The sequence below is a fragment of the Bos taurus genome, chromosome 17 (genome assembly GCF_002263795.3).
Source record: "Bos taurus isolate L1 Dominette 01449 registration number 42190680 breed Hereford chromosome 17, ARS-UCD2.0, whole genome shotgun sequence".
Classification (NCBI taxonomy): Eukaryota; Metazoa; Chordata; class Mammalia; order Artiodactyla; family Bovidae; genus Bos; species Bos taurus.
This window is the reverse complement of record NC_037344.1, coordinates 62,299,142-62,326,784: the sequence shown is the minus strand read 5'-3', so window position 1 is coordinate 62,326,784 and position 27,643 is coordinate 62,299,142. Positions and strand designations below refer to the sequence as shown.

The 27,643-nt window shown below is 49.7% G+C and overlaps 1 protein-coding gene across 1 annotated transcript; it reads left to right on the top strand.

The window, feature by feature from the left end:
• Positions 1 to 626: 626 nt before the first annotated feature.
• ALDH2 (aldehyde dehydrogenase 2 family member) lies at positions 627 to 26,351 on the top strand. The gene is given in 13 exon segments (NM_001075367.1): positions 627 to 833; positions 11,256 to 11,360; positions 12,475 to 12,615; positions 13,437 to 13,516; positions 15,772 to 15,883; positions 16,373 to 16,501; positions 17,121 to 17,234; positions 19,016 to 19,118; positions 19,724 to 19,908; positions 22,319 to 22,483; positions 24,137 to 24,294; positions 25,370 to 25,484; positions 25,924 to 26,351. Coding segments are annotated over 13 exon segments (1,563 nt in total). The 5' UTR covers positions 627 to 710; the 3' UTR covers positions 25,957 to 26,351.
• The last annotated feature ends 1,292 nt before the right edge of the window (positions 26,352 to 27,643 follow it).

The window sequence follows — 27,643 nt, the reverse complement described above, 5'->3', positions numbered from 1 at the left end:
CAACTGAGGTTTCAGGGTCAATTCCTGACCACGGGCGCCCTCAGCCCCAAGTCCTTCTTTACCTTTCCTTCATCTCCTTCACATCCCTTCTCACTATCTGAAATTATCTCGTGTTTGGTTTAAGGTTGGCCTCTCCCACTAGAGCAGAGGTCCCCAACCTCTGGGCCACCGACTGGTACCTCCGGGCAGATCAGCGGGGGCATTAGACTGGAAATAAAATACACGATAAATGTAATGGGCTTGAATCATCCTGAAACCATCCGACACCCGCTTCCACAAAACTGGTGCCTGGTGCCCAAAGGTTGGGGAGTAATGCCCTAGAGTATAAGCCCCCGCAAGTCAGGGCCAGGGGCGCTCGAGTTCAGGCCTGTATACATTAGGGGTTCAGTCAACGTGCACTGAATTCGGGAGAGCCTCTTATTCTACACCCGCGGCGCGGCCTGCATGGGGCAGTGAGAGGCCCCTCGGAGGTCAGCCCCGAGGTTCACTCCCGCCCCTTCCGCATGGGAGACGAGCTGCGGAAGGGCTCTCCGCCCCGGGCGTGGGGGCGGGGCGCGTAAGCCCCCGGGGCCCCGCCGCCCCGCCCCACGGCTGCCCATTGGCGGCCGCGCAGAGGGCGGGGAGAGGTAGCCCCGCGCGATAACGCGCCCCGCAGGCAGTCAGGCTCCAGCCGCCCACTCGAGCCCCCTTGTCCCAGCTCCGGCCTCGGCATGTTGCGCGCTGTTGCGCTTGCCGCCGCCCGCCTCGGACCCCGCCAGGGCCGCCGCCTGCTGTCCGCCGCCACCCAGGCCGTGCCGACCCCCAACCAGCAGCCTGAAGTCTTGTACAACCAGGTGAGGCCGCCCCCGTGCTTTGTTCTCTGCCGAGTGGGAAGGGACTGGATCTGTTCGGGCCTCAGTTTACCCCGTTGGGTCTCCACGGGTTTGCTCACAGTTGCTCTTTCTACACAACTTCCCTTCCTTCCCCGCGAGCAGTTTGGCCCCTTAAGCGCCTCGGACACCTCGGCTCCCTGATCCAGCTGTTTCCCCAGTCGTCCTCGGCTTTCGGGTCTCTTAGTCGTCCCTGTGCCTGCGCAGAGTCATCCGGACGTCACTCATCCAGAGGACATGTCCATTTAAGACCCTCTTTGCAGGAGCCGTTTTGTCTTTTCGTCATATTTTATCCCTTGACTCATGCCCTCGACCAAATGGGAAAACAGGAAAAAGGGGTCCTTTTCAACTAAAAGTTCACCAGTTCCCCAGTGGAGAGGCCAAGGCCATGGCCGTGGCCACTTGATGTCCTGGCTGCTTCCACTGCTGGGAATTGGAAAAGGTCTGGGATCTTTGCCACCTCAGTGTCATCCCGGGGTGGTGTCTGCACCTTCCAAGGGTTCTTTCTTTGATCAAAGCAAGGATTTTCCAGTATAACCTCGATTCCCAGTGGCTGACTTCTTGGTCAACCAGGACTTTGGCACATCTTTTCTCTTGACCTTTGAGTTTGGGTAAAGTGCTGGAGAATTCACCGAGAAGGAGACTGGTTATGAAAGAGTTCGTTTTGTTTTTACAACAAGTGTAGCTGCTGCCCTTCTTTGAGCTTCCCCTTCTTCTTCCGGCCTGGGGAGGGGCCGGAAAATGAGTACAGGGGCTCATTCACTGCACGGGCACTTGCAGGAGTCACAGCTCCTATTCTCTGTGCACCTCCTTCGCACCAGTCTAAGCATTTACCTGATTGGCCATTTAATCCTTAAGCAGCCTGGTGAGGTAGGTACTGTGGTTATCTCCATTTTACAGATGAAAAAACTGAATTTTCAAAGAGATGCAGTGAGTTACCCAAAGACTCAAATCAGTGGTCAGGCTGGGGTTCACATCTGGGCTCCCAAGAGTAAGCCAATAACCAGAAACTTCTGTGTATTTTTGTTGCAACTCTAGGTGGGAATATAGGGGTCACTGCTGACCTAAGATGCTGGGGAGCCTACCTCTGGCTGGCTGCTTTCAACAGGGGACTTGATTGTCTGGTCTGGAGCTTCACTGTAAATCTACACCCTGGCAGTGGGTAGATGTGTGATTTAAAGGGTGGTGTTTAGTTGCTAAGTTGGGTCCGACTCTTTTGCGACCCCATGGACTGTAGCCCCGCCAGGTTCCTCTGTTCATGGGATTTCCCAGGCAAGAATACTGGAGTGGGTTGCCATTTCCTTTTCCGGGAGCTCTTCCCCACCCAGGGATTGGACCCTCTTCTCCTGCATTGGCAGGCGGATTCTTTACCACTGAGCCACCAGGGAAGCCCCTTAAAGTGTGTTACAAATCGTCATTAGCAAGGGAATAGAAACAAAGGATAAAATAAGATGCCCTTTGCATAACACAAGCCAAAAAGGCAGCAGCTGCTGCTTCCTCAGTAGACTGCTTGAGGAGGAAGGAGTTCACGCTTGAAAGACTTGCATATCACGCAGAAATATCGACGGAAAGACGGCAGCACCCCAAGCTTTTGTGGCCACAGGTTCTAATAAGGATCCTCCTCCTTTGTGCTCATGTGGAGGTGAGGAAACTGGGTCCAGATGTGCGCGCGCATATCCGTGGTAATAGCACAGGTCCTGAATCTAGAGTTCTCTCTAGGGTTAGTTTGTAACGCCGAGTGAAATCTTTCTGCAGCTGCTTTTATCACATTTCTTTGAGATCATAAAAGTAACCATTGCTCACTGTTTACAAATGCAGAAGTAAAACTTCCAGCATATTCCATTGCACTCCCTCCAAGAACAATGTTAGGTGGTAAATTTGCGGGCACGCGTGCACATGTGCATATATAAGAGCATTGGGCAAGTGAGCTTGCACTAGGTGGTTTTTTTTTCCTATTTAAATGAGATCCTTGCACTTGCTCTTCTGAAGCTCTGTCTCATTAAACAATGCATCTGGTTATCTTCCTAAATTAGTAGATTCCAATCTTACTTTTCCAAGGTTGCAAAGCAGTTCACGTGAGGATGACATTCTGCTGTACAGGCACATTTTAAAGCTCCTTGGGTTTTCAGTGTTGAGTTCTTATAATCCCTGCTAGCAAGAATGTCATGGTCTAATCCTAACGTTTTAAGTTTCTTACCAGGGATTCTAGGTACAAACTAGATCATATGCTCCAACATTTCTCTGGGGATTATTGACTCCTTGATGTTCAGTGAACTCTTCTGGATCCTGGAGCTTGCCCCAAAGGCGCTGTGACCTAGGCTTTGAAGTTGCTTCTGTAGGCGTTGCATTTTCTCATCCAACGACATGGTGGTGGTGACTGGGGGTGCGGAATGCTGCATTTCAAGTTTGTTGGGTCTCTCCTTGAAGAGAGGGTGGCATAGGCAATGGATCTTTTCCTTCTCACTTCTGTTTCTTAACTAGAAGAGGTACAGTGGGGTGCTTTGGTCGACTTTCTTGGGGTCCTCTTGCCTCAACTTGTCCTGGATGGATTCCTGTTACCACTGCTAACAGGTGATATATACAGAATAGGAGTTTTGAATTATCTTGTTTTCCTTGCAGTCTTATGGAATGAACCAGAACCTCTGTTGGGCTAGGCTGTGGTTCGGAGTTGGCTGCAGGCTGAACGAGTCAAGTGAAATATCCCCACGCTGATTGCACTGCTTTTACTGCTTGTTGAGAAGTTGTGAGAGCCTTTGTAGAAACAGTAGATTTGGGCAACCCAGGGAATCGGAGGATTTCACTGGCCCCACCTTGGTTTTTTCTGCTTCTATTATAAAGAAACAGAAATGCTGTTCAGTATGTCCAGAGCATGCTGGGAACCGGCTAAGTTAGAGGTGACTGGGTTAGGACAACGTTGAGACTAGCCATGTGTGTTGTGGACATACATGTGAACTGTGACCCCATAACCGTGATGACTGATTACTTACGATCTGTCAGGCGCTGTGCCTGATAACTTGAACCTACATTTTCACGTTTCGTCCTCCCAACAATTGTAGGAACCATATTGCATAGATGAGGAAACTGAGCCTCAGGGAGGTCAAGTTCACATTTGTGTGAAACCAGCGTTCAAGATTAGCTCTGTTAGCTCTTAACACACAAGACCCCATGCTATGATGCCTCATGACCAGGCCCTATGGTCAAGATCAGATCAGATCAGTCGCTCAGTCGTGTCCAACTCTTTTCGACCCCGTGAATCGCAGCACGCCAGGCCTCTCTGTCCATCACCAACTCCCGGAGTTCACTCAGACTCATGTCCATCGAGTCAGTGATGCCATCCAGCCATCTCATCCTCTGTCGTCCCCTTCTCCTCCTGCCCCCAATCCCTCCCAGCATCAGAGTCTTTTCCAATGAGTCAGCTCTTCGCATGAGATGGCCAAAGTACTGGAGTTTCAGCTTTAGCATCATTCCTTCCAAAGAAATGCCAGGGCTGATCTTCTTCAGAATGGACTGGTTGGATCTCCTTGCAGTCCAAGGGACTCTCAAGAGTCTTCTCCAACACCACAGTTCAAAAGCATCAATTCTCCCTGTACCAAGCGTGGATGTGCCCTGGGGATGCTGAGGTGACTCAGGCTGGTCCCTGGTCTGGAAGGTCATCTGGGCTCCCTTGGAGGGGTGGTCTGGGCTAGTCCACCCCAAGTCCCCATGCTCTGCCCATCCCCTGCCCCTGTCCTCTGGGGAAGGACAGAAGCAGAGCCCAGAAGGGCCTGGGAAAGAGGGCAGCCCCCCAGGCAACTTAGCAAACACAAGGTGATCAGAGCAGAAGAAAAACATGATTGCAAAGGAAGAGTTAGGTCATCTGATTCCAGGCAGCTGATGGATCTGGGGAGGTGGAGCCAGATCAAGAGCTCCATCACGGAGGTCCACAAGAGTGAGCAAATGTCAGTGGTCAAACAAAGATGTAAATATTTATGAGATAGTTGAACTGAATATTTAAATTGGAAGGGAGGAGCCAAGTTTGTGTTCACATTTGTGTTTCCACACCAAGACTGGAACATAATTTGTGTCTATGTGTGTATACTTAGTCATGTCCAGCTCTTTTTGACTCCATGGATTGTAGCCCTCCAGGCTCCTCTAATCCGTGGGATCTCCCAGGCAAGAATGCTGGGGTAGGTTGCTGTTTCTTACTCCAGGGGATCTTCCCAACCCAGGATCAAACTTGCTTCTCCTGCACTGGTAGGCAAATTCTTTACCGCTGAGCCACCTGGAATATAATTACTGCTCAGTAAATATTGAAGGTTGACATTTATGAAACTGTTTACAATCTTGTGTTCTAGTAGCAAGGCATGGGAACCTAAGAGTTCTACTCAGAAGGGCCTTTTTGCAAAGAATTGTGGAGTTAATGTGAACAAGATTGTGAGGACATATTGGGAGTGTTGAAATTGGCTAGAGAAGGGATTGCAGTGAGCTAGAGATTGCCCAACTGTAAGCCCACAGGCATGTTGACAAATTGAAATTGCCTGTCTGGCAAACAGTCCACAGTGGAGTCAGCCCTCCCATCTTGAAAGTGGTGAAAGTCCAGGAATGTGAGACCAAAGACCCTGGGGGATGTGGAGGAGACAGAGGAGGGCTTGGGGGCAGTGCCAGGTAACTGCCCTTGGCCTTGCTATGCTATACTAAGTCACTTCAGTCGTGTCCGACTCTGTGCGACCCCATAGACGGCAGCCCACCAGGCTCCCCCGTCCCTGGGATTCTCCAGGCAAGAACACTGGAGTGGGTTGCCATTTCCTTCTCCAATGCATGAAAGTGAAAAGTGAAAGTGAAGTCGCTCAGTCGTGTCCGACTCTTAGTGACCCCATGGATTGCAGCCCACCAGGCTCCTCCATCCATGGGATTTTCTAAGCAAGAGTACTGGAGTGCAGTGCCATTGCCTTCTCCGCCCTTGGCCTTAACCCAAACTAACCTGGAGATATCTAGATGATTGTGTGGAAAAGTGTGAATGCGTGTGGCATTCCAACGTTCAGATTCTGAACGTTTCTCCTTAGGATCTTGCAATACGAAAGATAATATGTTTTCTCTTTGACATAAAGTACTCAGCTGCCACTGAAAAATCAGATACCAGCAGAAGCTATCCAGGATAGAAAGCCAAGCATTTGCTTACTCTTAGGGAAAAGAACATATTCCAGGGATGTAGATTTCCTAGGTAATGGATCCCGAATTCTTTCATGCATCTGAGCTTGGAAATGAGGTCTTTCTAGAGTGTGTCCTGTGTCTGTAAATTGGAGCTACTGAAGGGCATTTAACCTTTTCTTGGAGACCATGGGCAGATGATGACTGTCTGTTGCCATGGGTGGAGGCTGCGCTGGACCATCCCTGTGTCCTCGCTTTGGTTAAGACTCCTCTGGTTAAGACTCCTCTCCAGGGTCCTGCAGTCCTGCTCTCAGCTCTGTTGTCCCTGCCCCAGCTTCTCCCCTCACCACGTTTCTGTTTGCATTTCCTAATCTGCGGGGACCTGGAATACAAGATATCTGAGGAAGCCAAGGATCGTGTTATCCTGCAACTCAGCAGTTCTAATTTTTATACAGTAACCTGCCCCAGCTTTGCAAAGATGCACATCAAGTCAAGATGTTCACTGCAGCAGCACCGTCAGGAGTACAGGCAGAGCTCATTTAATTGCGCTGTGCTTTACTGCACTTTGAAGAAACTGTGGTGTTTTGCTTTTTTTTTTTTTTTTTTTACAAATCGGTTTGTAGCAACTCTGCATGGAGCAAATCTGTCAGTGCTTTTTTTCCCAACACGTGTTGGTAATTTTCACCGTATTTCAAATCCTCCAGTAGCAAAAAAAAAATTACAGCTTTCTGAAAGCACGGAAGATGACTGGCACTTTTTAGCAGTAAGGTTTTTTTCAGTTCAAAGTAGGCGCATTTTTTTTTTTTTTAGATATCACGCTGCTGCTGCTGCTGCCAAGTCGCTTCAGTCCTGTCCGACTCTGTGCGACCCCATAGACGGCAGCCCACCAGGCTCCCCCGTCCCTGGGATTCTCCAGGCAAGAACACTGGAGTGGGTTGCATTTCCTTCTCCAGTGCATGAAAGTGAAAAGTGAAAGTGAAGTCGCTCAGTCATGTCCGACTCTTAGCGACCTCATGGACTGCAGCCTACCAGGCTCCTCCGTCCATGGAATTTTCTAGGCAAGAGTACTGGAGTGGGGTGCCACTGCCTTCTCCAGATATCATGATATTGCACCCTAAAACGATTGGTATAGTGTAAACAAACCTTTCATATGCACTGCTGCTAAGTCACTTCAGTCGTGTCCGACTCTGTGCGACCCCATAGACGGCAGCCCACCAGGTTCCCCCGTCCCTGGGATTCTCCAGGCAAGATTCATATGCACTGGGAAACCTAAAGATTCATGTGGTTCCCTTTATTACAGTACTTTATTGCAGTGGTCTGGACTGAAAATAAAATATCTCTGAGGTCTGCTTGTAGTGAAAACTTGTCCTAAAGTGCATTTGTAGGACATGATTCAACAAACTGAGGTCTGTTAAGTTTTGAAGACTGCTATGTTGCTTAAAATAGTGAGACAGATATGCCTGTGGAATAATGTCCAAGATAAACTCACTCATAAAAAAAGCAGTTTACAAAACAGAAGTCCATGATTGCTGCTGAGTGCGGATGCGCCCCGTGTCTGTCCCATGCCCCTCAGAACCGCAGCACCAGTGCAGGTCCTGGCCTCGGCTCTCTCCCTCCTCGCCCTGCGGCTCCGGGGCCCTTCTGGTACCTCCTGGCCCAGGCCCCTCCTGAGGCAGCTCCGGGGCCCTTCTGGTTCCTCCTGCCCAGGCCCCTCCTGAGGCAGCTCCGGGGCCCTTCTGGTTCCTCCTGCCCAGGCCCCTCCTGCAGGCACCCTGTGTCATCCTTCGTGCTCTAGAGGCTAGAAGGGGTAAGTGAGAGCCTGGTAGGACCGCCTCCCAGGGTGACTGAGTTAACATGTTATGTAAGTTAGGCTTTGGGTTTCAAGAGGTCAGGAAGTGTTTGGCCTGGAGTCTGCTCTTGTGTTTATTCAAGAAGTCACTATGAGACTCTCCTCACTTGAAGCAGAACTTCGGCAGTGCCTCAGTCTTGGAACGCTTCTCACCCTAGTTCCCCCCTTGCCCCACCTCCCCAAGGAGGAGACCATTAAAGCCTGGTTCTAGGAGAGGGAAAGTGGGAACTCTATAAACAGAAGGAAGATTCTAGGTTCCTGCAAACTCCAGTTTCTCCTGTTAGTTAGAAGGGAGGATGGATTGTTGAAAACTCAACAATGGAGAGTGACTCAACAAATTCAGGCCACTGAGAGGCAGGCTAGGGAGTGGACTTGCCAGGATCCTGGACTAAGATCAGGGGACAGTGTGGGCCTCGCCCAGGGGGGAAGGGTGTAGGACCTGGGGAGTTTCACCAGACTGGCCCATTGTCCACTTCATACCTCCTGAGGTTTGTGAAATAACAGTGGAGATTTTCTCAGGATAGACTAATTCTGTGTGCTACTGTGCAGGGTATCTGGAGGAACGCAGGGACTGTAGTGGTGAGACATGGTGTGCGTGGGGTTCTGGCCCAGGAGCTTTACACCCCTTGTGGAATTTTACCCTCACATTTATGCCCCCAGATGTATTATTTCCAGAGACTGATACAGCATCCGGAGATGAAGGGATTGGCCCAGGGTCACAGCTTGAGAGAGGTAGAGCCAGGATTCCAACCCATGTCTGTGTGGCTTAGAGGCTGTGCTTTTTTACAGCACCCATAATAAAAACTCAAAATCAAGCTTGCAGTAGGGTAAACCATAAAGGTGGAGATTAAGAAAAAAAGAGTTCTGACCTCCTTGAAGGCAGACATGGGCTCTGGACTGGAGTTGAGAACTGGGCAAAGAGCACAGGTCTCAGAGTTCCAAAGACCTGGGTTCAGATCCGGGTTCTGCCTTCATTGCTGTGTGACCTTGAGCAGGTGGTTTGGCCTCTCTGTGCCTCAGTGTCCCCCACCCCCACCCCCCACTGTAGAGAGGATGAAACTCACCTAGGTTTGCTATGAAGTTTAAATGGGAATGATCCCGTTTTGGAAAGCTTCCAATACAGGGGCTGCTGAATAATGAGTAGCTAAATAACAGTCATTAGCCATTTCCATGACATGTAGGTGTCGGGGGGAACATCTTCATGGGACCAGGCGCTGACATCCTGGTCAAAGGCAGGGAACAGTTCAAGGCTAGCCCGTCTCACTCCGCCGCTGCGGCCTGCCTCTCTCTGTAGCTACTCGTCTCTGGCTTCAAGTGCGTCCGTGAAGCGGTGGGTGTGAGCCTGGAACCCTGAGCCTGCACTCAGGGTGGCGATGGGAACAGATGCTCAGAGTGGTCACAGACTGTGTGCCAGGCCCTCCTCCTTCCTCCACGGATGTTCTCTCTGCTCCTGCCCCTGGGCCTCCCTCTCCTCCAAGTTCACCAGGGGGTGAAGCTGATTTCTCAGAGGGGAGCACGCAGGCAGGGTGTGGCCCAGTCCAGCTTGAACTTGGGTCCACCTGGCTGAACTCTTTCTGCCAGACCTGCACCCTCCACTGGAAGCGACCTGTGGGGCTCACTTCCCAGCCCTCCTGCAGGAAGAAACAGAGGTGTCTTTTTTCCCTTCAGATTGATGATCAGCCAAATGAAGTGATACCCACACACATTTCCAGAGAACCTGGCTGAGTGACTAGACAACTGCCTGGGTCCTCAGCCAGGGCCAGGCCACAGTAGGATGCTGGGGCCCAGGAGAGCCCTGGGACAGGAAGGTAGTCAGGCCTTGGACCGATGGCCTTGACTTCACCCCACCTGTGACCTCTGCCCCAGCCTTGGTTAAAGGGACTGAAACACCTTAGCCCGCTTCCTGAGACCAGTTTCCCCAGCCTCAGGGGACAGCTTGCTTCACAGGACCCACCCTCCTCTCTGTCCCCATCTCCTAGCACTCTCTTCCTTGTTCACCAGTAACTCCGGCCACCTCTGTTTTTTCTCTAACACACCAGATGGACTTCTGCCCCGGGGCCTTTGCACTTGCTGTCCCTGTGGCCTGCACTGCTCCTCCTCCCCCCACTCTTCCTGCGGCTGGCTCCTTTCATCAGTCAGGGCTCAAGTCAAATGTCTGCTCTTCAGGGAAGCCCTCCTTGACCATCCCAGCTAGAGTTCTCTATCTTCCCCCACTTCAGTACTCTGTCTGCATCTCGTTTTTCTCTTTTGCACTTAAGACTGTAGTCTGAGGCTGCCTTGGGTATTTAATTGTGTCTTTACTTTCTGTGCCTACCAGAATGCCAGCTCCATGAAAGAAAGGTCCTTACTGAGTTTGGTTTCCACTCTGTGTCCTCAACCCTAGAACAGTGCCCTGCCCACTGCAATGTTCACTAAATACTTACTGAATGGATGAAAAGAAGAATCGAACTCAGTTCTCATAATGACCCTGACAGTAGTGTGGTAGAGGAACGGTGGTTTCTATGATATAACATGACTGATGGAATTTGGTGGCAGAAATAAGGCTGTATGACTTCTGAAGCTAGATCTTAGGCAGCCTTTCAGGGACTTCCCTGGTTGGCCCAGTGGTTAAGAATCTGCCTTCCGATGCAGGAGATGTGGGTTTGATCCCTGGTTGGGGAAAACTAAGATCCCACATGCCATGGGACAACTAAGCCTGTGTGCCGTTAACTAGAGAACCTGCGCTCCAACCAGAGAAGCCCTTGTGCCACAGCAAAGAGCCCTCACACCACAGTGAAGACCCTGCACGGCCCAAAAAATAAAGATCAATAAATAAAACAAGTCTTTTGAAAAAAAAAAAAAAGGGAAGAAGAAGCCTTCCAGCTTCTGGCTGGTGTTGTTGAACACTCTGGGAAGCCAGCTGTCATGTGAGAGGTCTGACTAGCCTGAGTCTGCCATGGAGTCAGGAAGCCCAAGCACCCGTGTAGCCACAGACATACGAGTGAAGCAGGCATCTTGTATCTTCAGCCCCAGGTGCCCTCGCTCTGCAACCACATGACCAAGCCCTGCCCGGCTGAGCCCAATCAATGGACCCAAACGTGAGAGATGGTAATAAATCATTTTAAGCTACCAAATTTTGAGGTGATGTCACACAGTGGTAGATACAGATAACTGATAAGGAAGGTATGTAGTCTTCATTTTTCGGGCCAAAGAAACCAGGGCATTGAAAGGACTGATGCTCTACCTCAGTACTTTTAGCAGAGTGGGTGCTCCAGCTTGGACTGTCTCCAAGGCCTGTGCTTTTAACTTCTAGGCCACATACCTCTGAAGCTAATTCCTATTTGTTCTCTCTGATTTTTTTTTTTTTAAACATTGCTGTTGGTCAGTATCAGGTTGAGAGCTGCTCCTCAGGACTTTCCTTCTCATTGCAGATCTTTATAAACAATGAGTGGCATGATGCCGTCAGCAAGAAAACCTTCCCCACGGTCAATCCATCCACTGGGGATGTCATCTGTCACGTGGCTGAAGGGGACAAGGTGAGAACTGGTGACTTAACCTCAGGGCAGGGCTAAGCAGGCTGGGGATTGGCAAGGGCGGTTTCACTCTTTAACATAGGTTTTCGTATGGCTGAAACTATCGTGTATTACTTTAATAACTAAAATGCCCATTAAGATTTTTGAGTAAGTGAAGCCACAGAAACTCTTCCTTGTAGATAAAAGTGCTAGATTGTACCCCGGTTCAAGAATTCATACAGCTGTAGAATTGCCGACTTGGAATTTAATTTGAGAATGTCTAATCCAGTCTCTCCATCCCAGACCTGGAAGCTGAAGGTCAGAGAAGGGAAGTGCACAGCTGGTTGGAAATCTTGTTGAACACAACTTGGGTCTTCTGAGATCTAGTTACGGTGTCTGTGGTATTTTTTGATTTACATATACCCATGGTAATTAAAAAACTGTAATATTAAAGTTAAAAAATTAGACATTCAGTAAAAAAAAACACTTCACTTTTTGAAACAGAAAAAGCTTTAACAAATGATTCAAGAATGCTTCCTGTCCTCTGCTTTAAGACAGTCTTCTATATGCACATTTAAAGCTTTGCTTCCTTTGCTAAAAGAAAGTGTGAATACTTTTCTGACTCATAGTCTAATGGTAAACGTATTTAATATTAATGACAACCATGCTCCCCACCTCCTGATACACATCTGCCTCTATGAAAAATGCTGCGTTGATTTTATTGCTTCCCCAAGGAGAGAGAAGCTGGTTAAACCTGCATGTGTTGTAGACTGCAGTCATCTCAGAAGGAATGGTTAATTTTACTGGACTTGTTTGGGAAGGAAGCAGGGGCAGAAATGACCAGTTTCTAAGTACTGATCCCTGCGTTGCTGCTCCCTACATAACTCTTTGGGGGATTTGGAAATGGGAAACCATCAGCATCCTCATTCCCTCTCTGACTCCTGAGAAGGAAAGGAGCCCAGCTGCTCATCTTAAACCTGGTCGACAGAGCTGTTCGAGGTTGGGAGGAACTGTTTGAGGCAGTGTCTCCATCGGTATCGACTGGAGCCCCTGTGGGTGCGTTTGGCAGTGGGTCAGGAGGTATTTGGAGGAGGTTACTGCTAAGAAGGCCTGAGGTGCCTGGGTGGGTGTTTTCCAGGCAGACGTGGACAGAGCAGTGAAGGCTGCCCGGGCCGCATTCCAGCTGGGCTCGCCCTGGCGCCGCATGGACGCGTCCGAGAGGGGCCGGCTGCTGAACCGCCTGGCTGATCTGATTGAGCGAGACCGGACCTACTTGGCAGTGAGTCCTCAACCTCCTGCCTTCTCAACCTACACGGAGAATGGACATCCCACGGATAGTCAGGAAAGGGTTGCATCGCTGACAAGTAACTGACCAGAATGGTGTAGGCGGGAGACCTTTGGGGTTTGCCCCTGTATCAACCTGGGGAGCCTCTTGAGTGTTTCCTTTGATGTGATGGGTCTGGCTAAGAAAGGAGACGGGTGGGGAGGCGGCTATGATGGGGAGGCCTTCCTGGAGACAGCCCAGAAGATGGACAGCCTGCTATGTGCTGGGCCTCCTCCCTGGCTGCAAGAGGCAGAAGAAACCAGGAGGCAATACCCTCACCTCTCCCAATCCATACTGCACATAGCAGCCACAGTGAACCTTCTAGAAGACAAATTATACCATGATACTCTGCTCTTAAGCCTTCCATGGCATCCCGTAGTCTTAGGATAAAGCCCTGTTCCCTCAACATGATCTACTCGACCTTGCCTGGTCCTCACACTTGTGACTAATGATTTGTGTCCTTATTTGCTGGCTCTTTGTTCTATAAGCTCCCAGCGATCACCTCTGTATTCCTAACATCGCTCTGCCGTAGAGCAGAAGCTTGAAACAAATGTTTATGAAATGACTGAATGAGAAGTTGGTGCCTCCTTCCTCCCGTCCCCGCCTCATGCTCCCTGCCATTGAAGAGGCCCAGAAGTGCCTTGAAATCCAGCACAAAGGGGCCAACAGCCCTCCTCGTACCATGCTGAGCCTCTGTGCTGCTCATCGCCTGATTTGCTCTGATTCATTCCTGTGCCCACCCGTCTGTGCTGATCTTGTTTTTTTTTTTCACTCAGGCCTTGGAGACCCTGGACAACGGCAAGCCCTATATCATCTCCTACCTGGTGGATCTGGACATGGTCCTCAAGTGCCTGCGGTATGGGCGCAGGCTTCCTGCTGTTGGTTGTGGCCGTGCCAGTGAGGGGGAGGGTGGGGTGGGGGCGGGTGAGTGGGTGGGGAGTGTTGCTGGAGGGCTGTGAAAGGATCACAGGAGCTGGGGGAACGTCGTGAGACTCCCTCTCAGGGGGGACCGTCCCTCCGTACCAAGACTGTAATTGAGTCGCACATGTCTTCTCTTTCAGTTTTGGCAGTTCATGGGTTAGCTGAAATTTGTCCCTCTCTTGGAGGTTATCTGCTTTGTTGGCTATAGTGGCACATCACATTCTCTCTTAATCATTTCGATCTCGTTTTTTATAATCATAATCCCCTACTTCCAGTTCTGACTTCAGTTATTTGTGCTTCTCTCTTTTTTCTTTTTAAACATGATTGATTCAGTTGGCTGTGCTGCGTCTTAGTTGTGGCATTCAGGATCTTTAGTTGTGGCGCGCGGGATCTGGTTCCCCGACCCGGGAACAAACCCGGGCCTCCTGCATTTGGAGTGCGGAGTCTTAGCCCCTGGGCCACCAGAGAAGTCCCTCCCTTGTTTCCTTGGTCTAGCTAAAGGTCTGTCGACTTAGTGACCATTTTAAAGAACCAGCTTTTGAATTTGTTGATTCTATTGTTCTTCTGTTTTTCATTTCGTCTGTCTCTGTTCTCCATTATTTGCTTCCTCTTGCTAGCTTTGGGTTTAACCATAAACATTTTAATAACCGAGAAATACAATATGAGGAATAAGAGGTTTCAGGCTAACTTGGGCAGCTACAGGGAGTGAGGGGTCTAAACCAACAAGGCCATTGACTGTCACTGCTGCCTCCTTGCTGTGTTCTTTTGATCGACTACCCCAGCCTCTTTAGGGCCTGGGCCTGTCTGCATGCTGGAACCTGGTTGCACACACCTGGGCTTTGTTCTCTGTGCTTGATTCCAGCCAGACTGACCTCAGCCCCTTAGTCCTCATGCCAGTTTCCTGGAGGAGCGGCCCTGATTGAGTCTGACCAGCTGTGGTTCGGGTGGACAGGTCATTATACAAATAATGGCTGCTGCCCCGTGCCCATGTGGACGGGGTGGAGGGGAAGAAGCAGTGTCGAAGACATATGGGCTGGAGAACAAAACAGTGCTTCTTTCTTGTGACAGGGCTTCTCAGCCAGGGCCGCTGTGTCTCCCAGGGGACGGTGGGTAATGTCTGGAGGCATTTTTGGTTGTCACAACTGGGAGGGAGGGCTGCTACTTGGCATCTCGTGCACAGAGGCCAGGGATGCTTTAAAAATCCTAGCAGGTATAGGACAGCTCCCACAGTGAAGAATTTTCCAGCTCCAAATGACAGGCGTGCCAAGATCGAGAGTACTCTGCAAGAATACCCAAGAGGGAGTGGCTGGGTGAACCCCAGGCAGAGCGCCAGGCCCTCCTGAGTCTGAGCAGTATACTTCTGTGCTGATTCAACATCTGTCCTGAGGCATGCAGACACACACCGTATAGGCCTAAGAGGAAGGGAGCAGCAGTGCCTTAATTTGTACAGACTGGCAAAATAACTCCCTGGCTGTTTTTTCCCCAGGGTCACCCACCCATGTTCACACTGAGGTCAACTCTGGTCTTGGGCCAACTGCAGCAGACACGTTCATTTCTGCAAGCTCTCTCACACCACGTGCTGCATCTCTCCCCGTCTTTCATTTTCCTGCTTCCCTGAAAATCAGTACATACTGCACACTCATGGCTCTTCTTCCCCTCGACTATCCTGCAGTGCTTTTTCACCAGTGGTGTCCCTGTGTGTCTGGATGGTAACTCAGTCCTTGATCTGTCTCTGGTCACTGCTCCCTCAGTGGTAGTACGGTGTTGTGCACACAAGTGCCAGCTGTTAGATGGGTTTGCACTTTCCCACTAGAGTGGAGCCATGGTTCTCAGATAGTAACCTACGGTGCTGCACTGGTAAGACAGTCACAGTTTAATATATCTGCTTATTAAAAATACTGACTCCTGGGCATAGGCCGCAGAGAGTCAACTGAATAAGTCCGAAGTGGGTACCTAGAATTTGGTGCTTTTTTACAAGCACCCCAGGTGAGTCTGAGGCTTCAAGGTTAGTTATCTAGAATGAATTACTGAGACCCTAGTGGTTAGCTAACTCTTTGGAAATAAAGCCAAGAGCAAGGGCAGTTATCAGAAAGACCCAGCTGGACCAGTCTGAGTCTTTGCTTTCTGCCAGGGTTTACAGGGTCCCTGACAGTCACTGATTAAGTTGTTATTTTTCTTTTTTTTTTTAAGTTACTATGCCGGCTGGGCTGACAAATACCATGGGAAAACCATTCCCATTGACGGGGACTACTTCAGCTACACCCGCCATGAACCTGTGGGAGTGTGTGGGCAGATCATCCCAGTGAGTCAGACTCAAAACAAACACGTGAAGGTTTACCAGGAGTGCTGTGGGAGGCAGCAGTCTCGGGCAGGTTCATTGCCAAGGTGGGAAGGTCTGTGGGGTGATGTTGGATGGTGGCCTGGGCAGTGGTTGAGAACATGGGTTTTAACAAAACCAACCAGCCCTGCCGTGTGCGAACTCTGTGACCTTGGGCAAGTCACTGATACCCCTAGGAACTGGTTTCCTTATCTGAAAAGTGGAAGTGAGAGTAGCTGTCTGAGGGTGGGAGGGCAGTGTAAATGCAGTGTGGTGCCGCCACATTGGTAAAAGCATCAATGAGCATGAGTCGCTGATACTGTCCCCCGCCACCTGCCCACTCGTCTGTCTTCATCTATAATGGAGTTGTGAAGGAAACAGGAGAGGTTCAGAGTCTCTGCTCTCTGGCTGCCGCTTTCTGCGGCTGCTGTAGCTCTTGGCTGAGGTTTTGGCAGTGGCTGCTGTTGATTGCAGTGGAACTTCCCGCTCCTGATGCAAGCCTGGAAACTGGGCCCAGCCTTGGCGACGGGAAACGTGGTTGTGATGAAGGTGGCTGAGCAGACTCCACTCACTGCCCTCTATGTGGCCAACCTGATTAAGGAGGTGCGTGGCTGTGTCTGTCTTGACCTCTAAATGCCTTTTTTAAAGGCTTGTCCTATAGGAGTTCTGATGAGGGGTCCCCTGGTGGGGCCAGGGCCTGACCCCCTTCACCTCTGCTCATCACACTTCAGCCTAGGTGACCCCCCATCCCCTCTTTTCTATGTTGGGTTTCATTGCCAGACCCCTTTTCATTGGAAACGATTCCAATGCTGGGAAGGATTGAAGGCAAAAAGAAGAGGGCAGCAGAGGATGAAATGATTCCATAGCATCACCGACTCAATGGACATGAATTTGAGCAACCTCTAGGAGATGGTGAAGGATAGGGAAGCCTGGCATACTGTAGTCCACGGATTTGCAGAGTCGGATATGACTGAGTGACTGAACAGCAACCCCTATGAAGATTATCATTCTGAGTGCCACAGGGGTAGGGGCAGCAGCCACAGGGAATCCCACAAATGGGTTCCTCACTGTACCATCTAGAGCTCCTGAGCAGCACCCAGTAAGACTGCTTACCTGGGTGCTGCGCCGACTGTCTCAGCCTCTCTTGGAAGGGATGCATATTCCTCTGCCTGGACTCTGGAGCAGGAGAATGACTCCAGTGTCCCTGGTGTTTTTTTCACAGGCTGGCTTTCCTCCGGGTGTGGTCAATGTTATTCCTGGATTTGGCCCCACGGCGGGAGCTGCCATCGCCTCCCATGAGGACGTGGACAAAGTGGCTTTCACCGGCTCCACTGAGGTAAGGCATCCCAGCACCTCAGGCTTGCGGTGCATTTGGCTCAAGCGCCCTTGTCCTCAGAGGACAGTGAGTTCAAGATCAGCCTCTGGGGGAATTTCCTGGTGGGCCAGTGGTTAGGACCTGGCGCTTTCACGGCTGTGGCCCGGGGTTCAGTTCCTGGTTGGGGAACTAAGATCCTGAAAGTGGTGCGATCAAAACAAAAAATAATAATAAGATTAGCCTCTGGGCACTTGATGGGGGTCTGCCCCAGGACTGTCTTTGAGTAGCCCAGGTGTGCCAGCAGAGTCTATCAGGGTGGAGCCCTCTGTAGACTGGTCGACACTCCAGCTGCTGTGGGGCCAGGGGGTGGGTTGACATCCCATGTGAGACAAAGAAGCCAAGGCTGTCTAGACTTCTAAAGCCCAGAGGTGCCGGCCTGCCCAACGTCAAAGCACCTGGGCTGTGTCAGACTCCTTGGTGCTGTCCTGGTGATTAAAGAGAGTGGGCTTCCGGGAGACATGAGTTCAAATCCCAGCCTTGTCATTATGACCTGGGGTGATTCACTGCATGTGTTTGGGGGCTCCAGTCATTGTGTTTAGACTGAGGATGGTAGTATCTATGCAGTAGAGATGTAGGTATGGTGTAGTGGCGGAGATGATTGGAGTCAAACTAAGTGTTTCAGCAGCACTTACTTAACTATGTGACCTTAGGCAAGTCAGCCTCCTGAAGCCTCCATTTCCCCATCTGTAAAATGGGGATAATAACTCTGCCCACTTCCCAGGGTTGGCGTAAGTGAGATAAAGCTTATTCAACAAAGATCTAGCCCAGAGTAAGTACTCAGTGAGTGAATGAATGAGTGAGTGCTGCTCTGGGCCAGGCCCTGGAGAGACAAAGAAGTATAAGATGTCTGGGGATTCCATAAACGTAATTACCTTGGAAGCAGGAGCAAAATTCATTCTAAAGAGCTAACTTGAATTTTTGGGAGGCTTTATCCCATGACTTTAGAGAAGGCACACTGAATAGCATAATAAAGGGGATCTTCAAAATGATTTCCCTGAGACGAAGATGCCTTCAAATATTCAGTCTGTATGTAGAGATGGCGGTTGCGGGAGGGCAGAATAGTGGCTGAGGTGACACGGTCCACTCTCTCTGGGGTTAGTCACCACCTAAATCAACGCCTCAAGGGGATATTGGGAATCTGGCAGAGGGGATGGTTTCCCGACCGAGATAATGTGTGTTCACCCATCATGTAAGCACAGGGGTGTCTTTGTGCCAGGCTTTTGGAATATGGAGGTGAAAAACACCCCATCCTTGCTGTGTGAGGGGGATACCATTTAGAACACTGAGGAGGAGGCGGGATGCAAGTCTGAACTGGTGCTTGACGCAGTTTGCCCAGTGTGAATTCTGATTCCAGGGCAAGTGGGCAAGTGACTTGACCACTCTGAGCTGCCACTCCCACACTTCTGAACGGAGGAGGAGAGGCGGCCCTCCCTCTGAGGTTGTTTAGAGGGTTGACCTCAGTGCTCACAAAGCACTTAGCACAGTGTCTGGTATGTAGATGGTGCTCAGGAGGTAGAAGCCACACGGCAGTGACTCTGACTTGTCGTTACATCGTCATCATCCTGCGAGCTCAGAGGGTGGGGCTGCTATGTGAGTGAGTGGCCAGATGTGGTGAAATTCTCCAGGTCTCTTCTCATCCAGCTGCTCCCTCAAGCTGTGGGGACTTCTGTTCTGTGCCTGTGAGAACGTTTGGCTCTTTTCTTCTCTACTAAGAGTTTGTCCCTGTTTATGCCTCCCTGTAGGTTGGCCACCTAATCCAGGTTGCTGCGGGGAAGAGTAACCTCAAGAGAGTGACCCTGGAGCTAGGAGGAAAGAGTCCCAATATCATCATGTCAGATGCTGATAGTAAGGTTTTCTTTTGGTTGGTGGGAGGCAGAGGTCTGATATCAACTCGCCACTAGCTGTGTCCCCTGTGGTCCCACTCGGCTCTGCAATCCTTATCATCCATTGGATTGGTTTCTGCGCCCAGGGCCTCAGGATGAAAGACTCCTCAGCGTGGCCCTCCGGCCTGTGTGGCCGTGGCCTGTCTCCTGCCTTTCTCCTCTCTGCTGTCTGTAATCCAGCTGGGCTGAGCTACTGACTTGCCCAGCTGTGCAGCTTGCTGTCAGATCAGGCTACTTTCCCTCCATCACGTCCTCTCTCCTGGTCCTGTTGAGATGCTCCTAGATGTGTCTGCCTTGAGGGAGTCTTCCCTGATGGTCGCAGGCCAGCTGGCTTGTCCTCCAGCTGCCCTTGGCTTCAGGACCGTAGTGGGTTAGGACCACTGCTCTTCGTGTCTGTCTGCCACTTGGTCTCCGTGCTTGGAGAAGGGAGAGGTCAGGCCTGTCTTGTTCCCACATGGGGTCTGGCACCCAGCGGGTGTGAGTGCTATTGGCAGTGTTAATAGGTAGCAGCCGCCACAGGGGCCAGGCCTTTCCTTCTCTGATCGTGGTTGCCTTCTGCCTTCCCAGTGGACTGGGCCGTGGAGCAGGCCCACTTCGCCCTGTTCTTCAACCAGGGCCAGTGCTGCTGTGCAGGCTCGCGGACCTTTGTGCAGGAGGACATTTACGCCGAGTTTGTGGAACGGAGTGTTGCCCGGGCCAAGTCTCGTGTGGTTGGGAACCCCTTTGACAGCCGGACTGAGCAGGGGCCGCAGGTAAGCTCGGTGGTGGCACTCAGGTCTCAAGTGTCCAGAGCCGCCGTGGAGAAGCAGAAAGGGCCTTGGACTCTTGAGTCAGGCAGGCCCGGCTCCGAGGCTCAGCTCTGCCAGGCACCAGCTGTGTGCCCGTGGGAAGCCACCTGCTGTCTCGGAGCCACCAGTCTCTCACCCGTAACACCTACCCTTCCTAACTCCCAGAGTGGCCGTGAAGTGGAAACTAACAGTAGAAAGTTACACTTACACTTACCCTTGGTAAGTTACACACACATAATAAATAGGAGGAGTGTCTATGGGAAAGGGAACATGTGTTTTCTGGACCTTGGCCATCCATAAAAATGCCTTGACCAGAAAGACACACACATACCTGTTCGTTGCGGCTGCTTCTGGGAGGCGAGCAGAAGGCCATGTATGGGTAGCAGAGGGACTTCATTTCACTTTATACTCTTCTGAGCTGTTTGATCGAAAATTTAAAAAAAAAAAAAATTTTTTTTTTTTTTTTTACCATGAGCATGTATTCATTTGAATTAATAGTCAATAATAATCACAGTAAGAAACACAGCAGTACCTCTCCCCACCACCTCCTCTCATATCCTGGTCCTTTTACCAGCACTGTCCTTAGACCCAGCTGTCCTGGGCTCACTCCACAGGGCCCCGTGCTGGCCACCTCCTCGCAGGGAGGAGGAGCCATAGGACCAGGCATCAGGGATGCTTGCCCCCACAAGTCCCTTCTGTGCAGCCCTGAAGCCACTTCTGGGGCCCGCGAGGGCTTCTCTGTGAGCTCCACTGTCCTGGGGGCACCTGTGTTGCTGGTGTCCACTCCCCAGAATCTGGGGCCAGCCAAGGCAGCCCTTTTTTTTTTTTTTTAACAGATTCTGTTTTTTTAGAAAAATGAGCAGAAAGTACAGAGTTCCCATAAACCCCAAACCTTTCCACTCCCTAGTTTCTCCTGTTTTTAACATCTTGCCTCGGTTTGATATATTTGTTGTATTATTAACTAAAGCCCATAGCTTGCATTAGAGTTCACTCTTGGTGGTGTGCATTCTATGGGTTTCTACAAATGAATCAAGACATGTATCTACCATTATAGCATCTCTTTTTCTCTCATTTTTCTTTGTGGTTTGTGGCTGTTTAATTATTAAGGTAATATAGATTTGTATTAGAAACTTCATAAAAAAGAGTTTACAGTAAAAAGTAAGATTCCCCTTTTCCCCTCCATGTCCATTTTCCGTAGGTAACCAACCACACTCACACACACAGAATTACATTTTGGTATATTTGTTGTAACAAAAGTTGGAATATATATCATTCTACAAGCTTTCTCCCCTTTAAGAAATATCTTAGGCTGTCTTTCTGTGTTGATTGATCTGTTGTTAATGATGATACAATATATGGATATACCACAATTATATTAACCAGCTCCTCTACTGATGTATACTTAGAATTGTTTCTGCTTTTTGCTTTTATAAGATGTTCCCCAGTGACTATCCTTGTTCAGGTCCCTTTGTCACATGTAGCATAAATTCCTAGAAGTTAAATAGCTGGGTCAAAGGATATGAACATCTAATTTTTTGTCTAATTTTTAAGACACTTGCCCAAAGAGCTGTACCAGCTTACATTCCTTTTTTTTTTCCTTTCTAAATTGAGGTATAATTAACCTGTTTTATCAGTTCTTCTAATAGTATATGAATATTACAGAGTATGTAACATACCTTTACCATCAATGTATTTTCATACTAGTTAAAATTTTTAGTAATCTCATACTTGAAAAACAAAAATGGTAGGCTTAATATCAGAGAAGGCGATGGCACCCCACTCCAGTACTCTTGCCTGGAGAATCCCATGGACGGAGGAGCCTGGTAGGCTGCAGTCCTTGAGGTCACTAAGAGTCAGACACAACTGAGCAACTTCACTTTCACTTTTCACTTTCATGCATTGGAGAAGGAAATGGCAACCCACTCCAGTGTTCTTGCCTGGAGAATCCCAGGGACGGGGGAGCCTGGTGGGCTGCCATCTATGGGGTCACACAGAGTCGGACACGACTGAAGCGACTTAGCAGCAGCAGCATTCATGATCTGGGCTTCCCAGGTGATGCTAATGGTAAAGAATCCACCTGCCAGTGCAGGAGCCATGAGATGTGGGTTTGATCCCTGGGTCGGGAAGATCCCCTAGAGGAGGGCAATGCAACCCTCTCCAGTATTCTTACCTGGAAAATCCCATGGACAGAGGAGCCTCGTGGGCTATAATTCATGGGGTTGCAAAGAGTTGGACACGACTGAAGTGACTGAGTGTGGAGCATTCATGATCTGGCCCATTTCCCAGGTATCTCCATGTCTGTGTGGTTCTAAAACTGAAGCTAGGAGACGTCTGGCTGTAGCATCTGTATAACTCTGGGCTCCTTCTCCCTCAGGTGGATGAAACGCAGTTTAAGAAGGTCCTTGGCTATATCAAATCTGGGAAGGAGGAGGGGGCGAAGCTGCTGTGTGGTGGAGGGGCGGCTGCTGACCGTGGCTACTTCATCCAGCCCACTGTGTTTGGAGACGTGCAAGATGGCATGACCATCGCAAAGGAGGAGGTCAGTATGGGTCCAGCGCTTGAGGGAATGTTCTTAGGAGGAGAAGTGGACAGTTCAGTCCAGCATCTTGACCCATGACCCATCTGCTGACCTTGGGTCAAATCCTGGCTCAGTGCATAAGACAAACCATTTGCAATTCACTTGTGACCTTGTACTTCTCTTCAGCCTCTTATGGCTGCCAGTGGTTTGGGGCAGTATCTGAATTCCCTGGCCAAGCCTGCAGGTCCTGTGTGTGTTCTGGTCCCGTGAGCGGTGACTCAAGGCATGACTCTTCCCAGTACTTCTCATGGACTTCATGTAAGCAGGACACTGGACTAGGTCAGAAGCCAGAATTCCCCACATGGCGAGAGTCCCTTGATCTTCTTCTCCTTGGTATTGATTATGAACGTAGGGCAGCAACTGTCTCATTGATTTGTTTGCTTCACAAATCATTTCTGAGTGCCTACTGTGTGCCAGGTGCTCTACAGACACTGGAGAGCCGGGGGTATCCAGTACCTGTACTCTGCCCTTGTGGAGTTCAGACTCATTCCACCTCCCCTGGGAGGATGAAGCCCTTTAGCGGCCTTACACAGGGAAAATATTACACTGCCACCCTCTTCCATTGATTCAAAAAAAAAGAGCAAAAATCAGGATAGGAAAATACAACAAAGTTCTGCCTCTTTTCGCCATCATGACTACTTTGGTCCTTTTTTTTTTTTCCATTCTCAACGGAAAGGGAAAATACTCATTTTCCAAGGAGGGCAGGAGCTCCTTTGCTTTGCTAGTGCCCTCAGTGCACGACGCCCCATCTCTTGCTCCAGCTCTGACACGGGCTCCTGGCAGTCTTCTCACCTCCCTCGTGACACTCTCTACCCAGTCCTGGCATCAGCCGTTTCTTCACAAAGTCCTACTTCCTTTTAGTGGCAAATGGATTTTTTAAGAATGGGCGCCAAAAAAAACAATGGGCGCTGGTGCCTGGAACTCCATTTTCCTCCTCCCTGCTCCTCCCCCTGACTCTGGCTTGGCCAGTTTCTGCTCCTGTGGTGTCCCAGCTTGATTATCACCTCTTGGGGCGTTTCCTGACCTCCCGCCTCCGACCACTCATTCGGGCCAGGTAGCTCCTCTGGGCTCCCCCTCTGCCCATGTCCTGGTCATAGGCCAGTCACTGGATTGCATCAGGATCCGTTCCCTGGGGCTGTCCCCTGATGGGGCTGAGAGCAGCCACACTGCAACGACAAGAAGCACGCCCGATTCCCACGTTGTGGTTTCTAAATCCCATTGCCCACTTAAAAGGAAGCAGGATTCCTGGAAATGGCTCAGAAATAAGACAGGGAAGGTGTAAGATAAACCTGGAACATCTTGAGATCAGAGATCCTGTTTTGTGCATAGTTAACTTCTTCATAGCTGTTTCTTCAGCATCTGATGCGTGCCTGGCTGAACGACTGACTTGAGTTCTTTGAAACTAAATGTACATGTAACTTGTCAGTGTAAACCCCTACCTCACAGGTAGAAATAAGCTATGGTATGTAAGGCCCGTGGCCACCGGCTGGCCTCCTTCCCTCATGCTCCAGTGAGTCTGGGGGCTGCTGGAACCACCTGCTCAGCGCTGGGGAGAGCTGGCTAACATATGGGTCTCAGTCTGCCACACCCACCCTTAATGCTCTCTCATCCCAGATCTTTGGGCCAGTGATGCAGATTCTGAAGTTCAAGAGCATGGAGGAAGTCGTCGGGAGAGCCAACAATTCCAAGTACGGGCTGGCTGCAGCTGTCTTCACGAAGGACTTGGACAAGGCCAATTACCTGTCCCAGGCCCTCCAGGCTGGCACTGTGTGGTAAGGGCCTCCTGCAACCCTTCACAACCCTGGCAGAGATCCCAAGCCAGGCTCTTTGGTATTCCCCTGCTCACATCCCGGAGTTGGGGTGCCAGGCTCAGTGCCTCCTGGGTCTGGGTGTGGGGTAGCGGGTAGAGGTTTCCCATGCCCTTCTCCAGGGGATTAAACTTCCCTCTGGTGCGTATGTCCGTGACGCACTTCTTGGACAAGCAGCTGGGTGACTGGGCTCATCACCAAGCTGTGAGGAGGCCAGCGCTGAGGGTCCGCATCTGTGTCACCCTGGTTTTCAAAGCTTAGCACCTATGTCACACCCATTAGGCCAGCAGTAATGTAAAAAACAGAAAATACCAAGTGTTGGTTAGGGTGTGGAGACAGGAACCCTCCCACATTGCTGGTGGTACTGTAAAATGTTGCACCCACTACAGACAAGTCTGGCAGAAGTTCCCCGGTCAGTTCAACATAGAATTATCCTAGGACCCAGTAATTCCACTCCTGGGTGTATACCCAGGAGGCAAAAAAAAACACACATCCATACAAAAAAGTGTACCTGAATATTCATAGACTATTCGCGATAGTCAAAAAGTGGGAACAGCCTAAACGCCCCCGAGCTGATGAATGGACACACAACCTGTGGTTTATTCACGCGATGGAATGTTCAGCCATAAAAGGAATGAAGTGCTGATGCCTGTTTCAACATGGATAATGCAATACTAAATGAAAGAAGCCAGACACAGAAGGTCACATGTCGTGTGATTCCATTTATATGAAATATCCAGAACAGAGCCATATAGACAGCACCTAATTAGCAAAAACAATTCATTAAAATGGGAAGCTAGCATTTGGTGCACGCTGGTATTGACATCCATGTCATGAAGGACCAGACAACTTATGGCTTTGTTTCACACGGCCTGCTTTTGAACCCCTGTATGATTTTAGTAGGGTTCTTCACCTCCCTTTTTCTAAAGTAAAATTTGCTCTAAAGTTAAATTTTAGAGCAATACAGGAAGTTTGAGGGGGCAGGATACTTCATCCCTGCCCCAGCGAGTTACTCCTGAGATCTCATCTTAAATTGTAGGGTCAACTGCTATGACGTGTTTGGGGCCCAGTCGCCGTTCGGTGGCTACAAGCTGTCTGGGAGTGGCCGGGAGCTGGGGGAATACGGGCTGCAGGCGTACACCGAAGTGAAGACCGTGAGTATGGGTGCCTTCTCTGCCCTCTCCCTGTGCTGGGCTCCACCAGTGTTGACTGCAGGTTTCTTGTTTTAAGCCATGCAAGCTACCAAAGAGGGTAAAGATCCGGTCTCTGCTATGCCTTGTGAAGAATAAGTAGGGACTTGACCACCACTGTGCTTACACAGTCCTTTGCTGGGCTTTGTCATACACCGAGTTCTATAGAGCCTGAGAAGAGGGAAAAACCCCCAGTGGAGAAAGACTGGGTCAAGGGGAGGCCGAGTGTGATCTTAACGCAGAACATAGCCCTAGCAGGTTGCTCAGATCGACCATTTGGTTGTCGAGATGTTGGAAAATAAGGAGAACCCTTCTGCTTATTGCTCCGGCAGCATCCAGCTGAGGAGGCCTGCGGACCACAGGGAAGCATGCAGATTTAACAGCTTCTCTGCTCCCCTCACAGGTCACAGTCAGAGTTCCTCAGAAGAACTCCTAAAGAACCACGCTGGCTTTCTTACTCATCCAGTAATGGAAGGCTCAGAGATCAGCCACAAGACCAAGAAAAATGACCCTTGCACGCTAAAGGTCTCAAAAGAGAAACTCTGCCAGAAGAATCTCTTGGATCAAGAAAGTTCCTTCCAATACACGGGCTAGGTGTGGGGCAAAGGGTACATGGAAAGCCTTTTACACTGCAATACTGCTACTAGCTTTCAAAGTGACTTTCCACAGATTCAAATATCTCATTCTGTCCATCTGACACACTTCCTTCTGTAATTTGCCTTAACGGGAAGGAAAAGCCATTGTTGACCGCTCTACTATCATTGAGGCAACAGCTAGCACCTTGCTTTGTATTCTGGACTAAAAACTCAATAAAGACACTATGGCTCTTCACTTTCTAACTCTTTCTTTCTCCGTCTCAACCCAAGGAGATGCTGTCACACAGATACGTTGTCCCCTCTGTGCGTGTGTCACACTGTCAACACCTACCACCCTCCCCTCTTGGGGCCAAATAGCCTTTGTATCCTGCACGTAATTAACGGGTGTCTCTGGCCTGCCCCTGTGCGGCGGCCCCTGTGCGGTGGGCCCTGTGCGACACACTGAGTCTCGACACCTCAGCAGCACTCGCAGCCCCTGCCCCGAGAGACGGAGAGGTAAGCCGGGAAAAATGCGCACTTGACCCTCCAGGCTGGTCTCAGTGTTGTAAGTTCAAGACTGGGTCAGAACGAATGAGACACATTCCTGCCGGACCAGTTTCATAAGAGATTAACCTGAAAACCAGATGTCCATTTACTCATTTTAAGTGAGGTCTGTATTTTCAGACTTTTTGAATCTTGTATCCAGAACACTGCCTGCCTTTAGCTAGGGGACCTGGCAAGTTAGTAATCAGTACTATTAGTAAATTAGGAAGCTGAACATTCCTTAGTGAACAATGAAAATGGAGCAAAAAGAATTGAATCACAGTCGTAGTTTGTGAGTGATCATGATTGGGTCACAGCTTCCTTTAAGAATTTGGGGGAAAAGTTTGATCCTTTCCTGAGAAACACACGTGTATACTTTTTGCAGACAGTGTCAGGGGAGTGGTGGAACTCAGTGGTTGACCCCTGCCTTTATTTCACTGAGGCTAAGCCACGTCTTGATAAGCGACCCCTATTCTACTAAAGACTCATTTCATTTCTCTGAGTAGCACTTAACAATTTTTGTCGTATATGCATATAATTGTACTATAATTTACTTTTTTCTTTAAATTGACATTTAGATAAAATTTTTGAAAAACACCTTATTTGCAGTACATAAAAAAGAACAGCATTTAACTGTCATAAATAGTAGACATGAAAAATGAAAGCAGAACAATATCACTAAATTTTAAACAATAAAATACAAGTAAACCGAATCTTTTAGATTATTAGGTTTACTAGTATTTAACCTTTTAGATTATATATATTTACATATGGGCTTCCCTCATGGTGCTAGTGGTAAAGAACCCAGCTGCCAATGCAGGAGACATAAGAGATGCAGGTTCAATCCCTGGGTTGGGAAGTTCCCCTGGAGGAAGGCATGGCAACCCACTCCAGTATTCTTGCCTGGAGAATTCCATGGACAGAGGAGCCCGGCAGGCTACAGTCCATAGGGTCACAAAGAGTCGGACACAACTGAAGTGACTTAGGACAACACATATTTATATA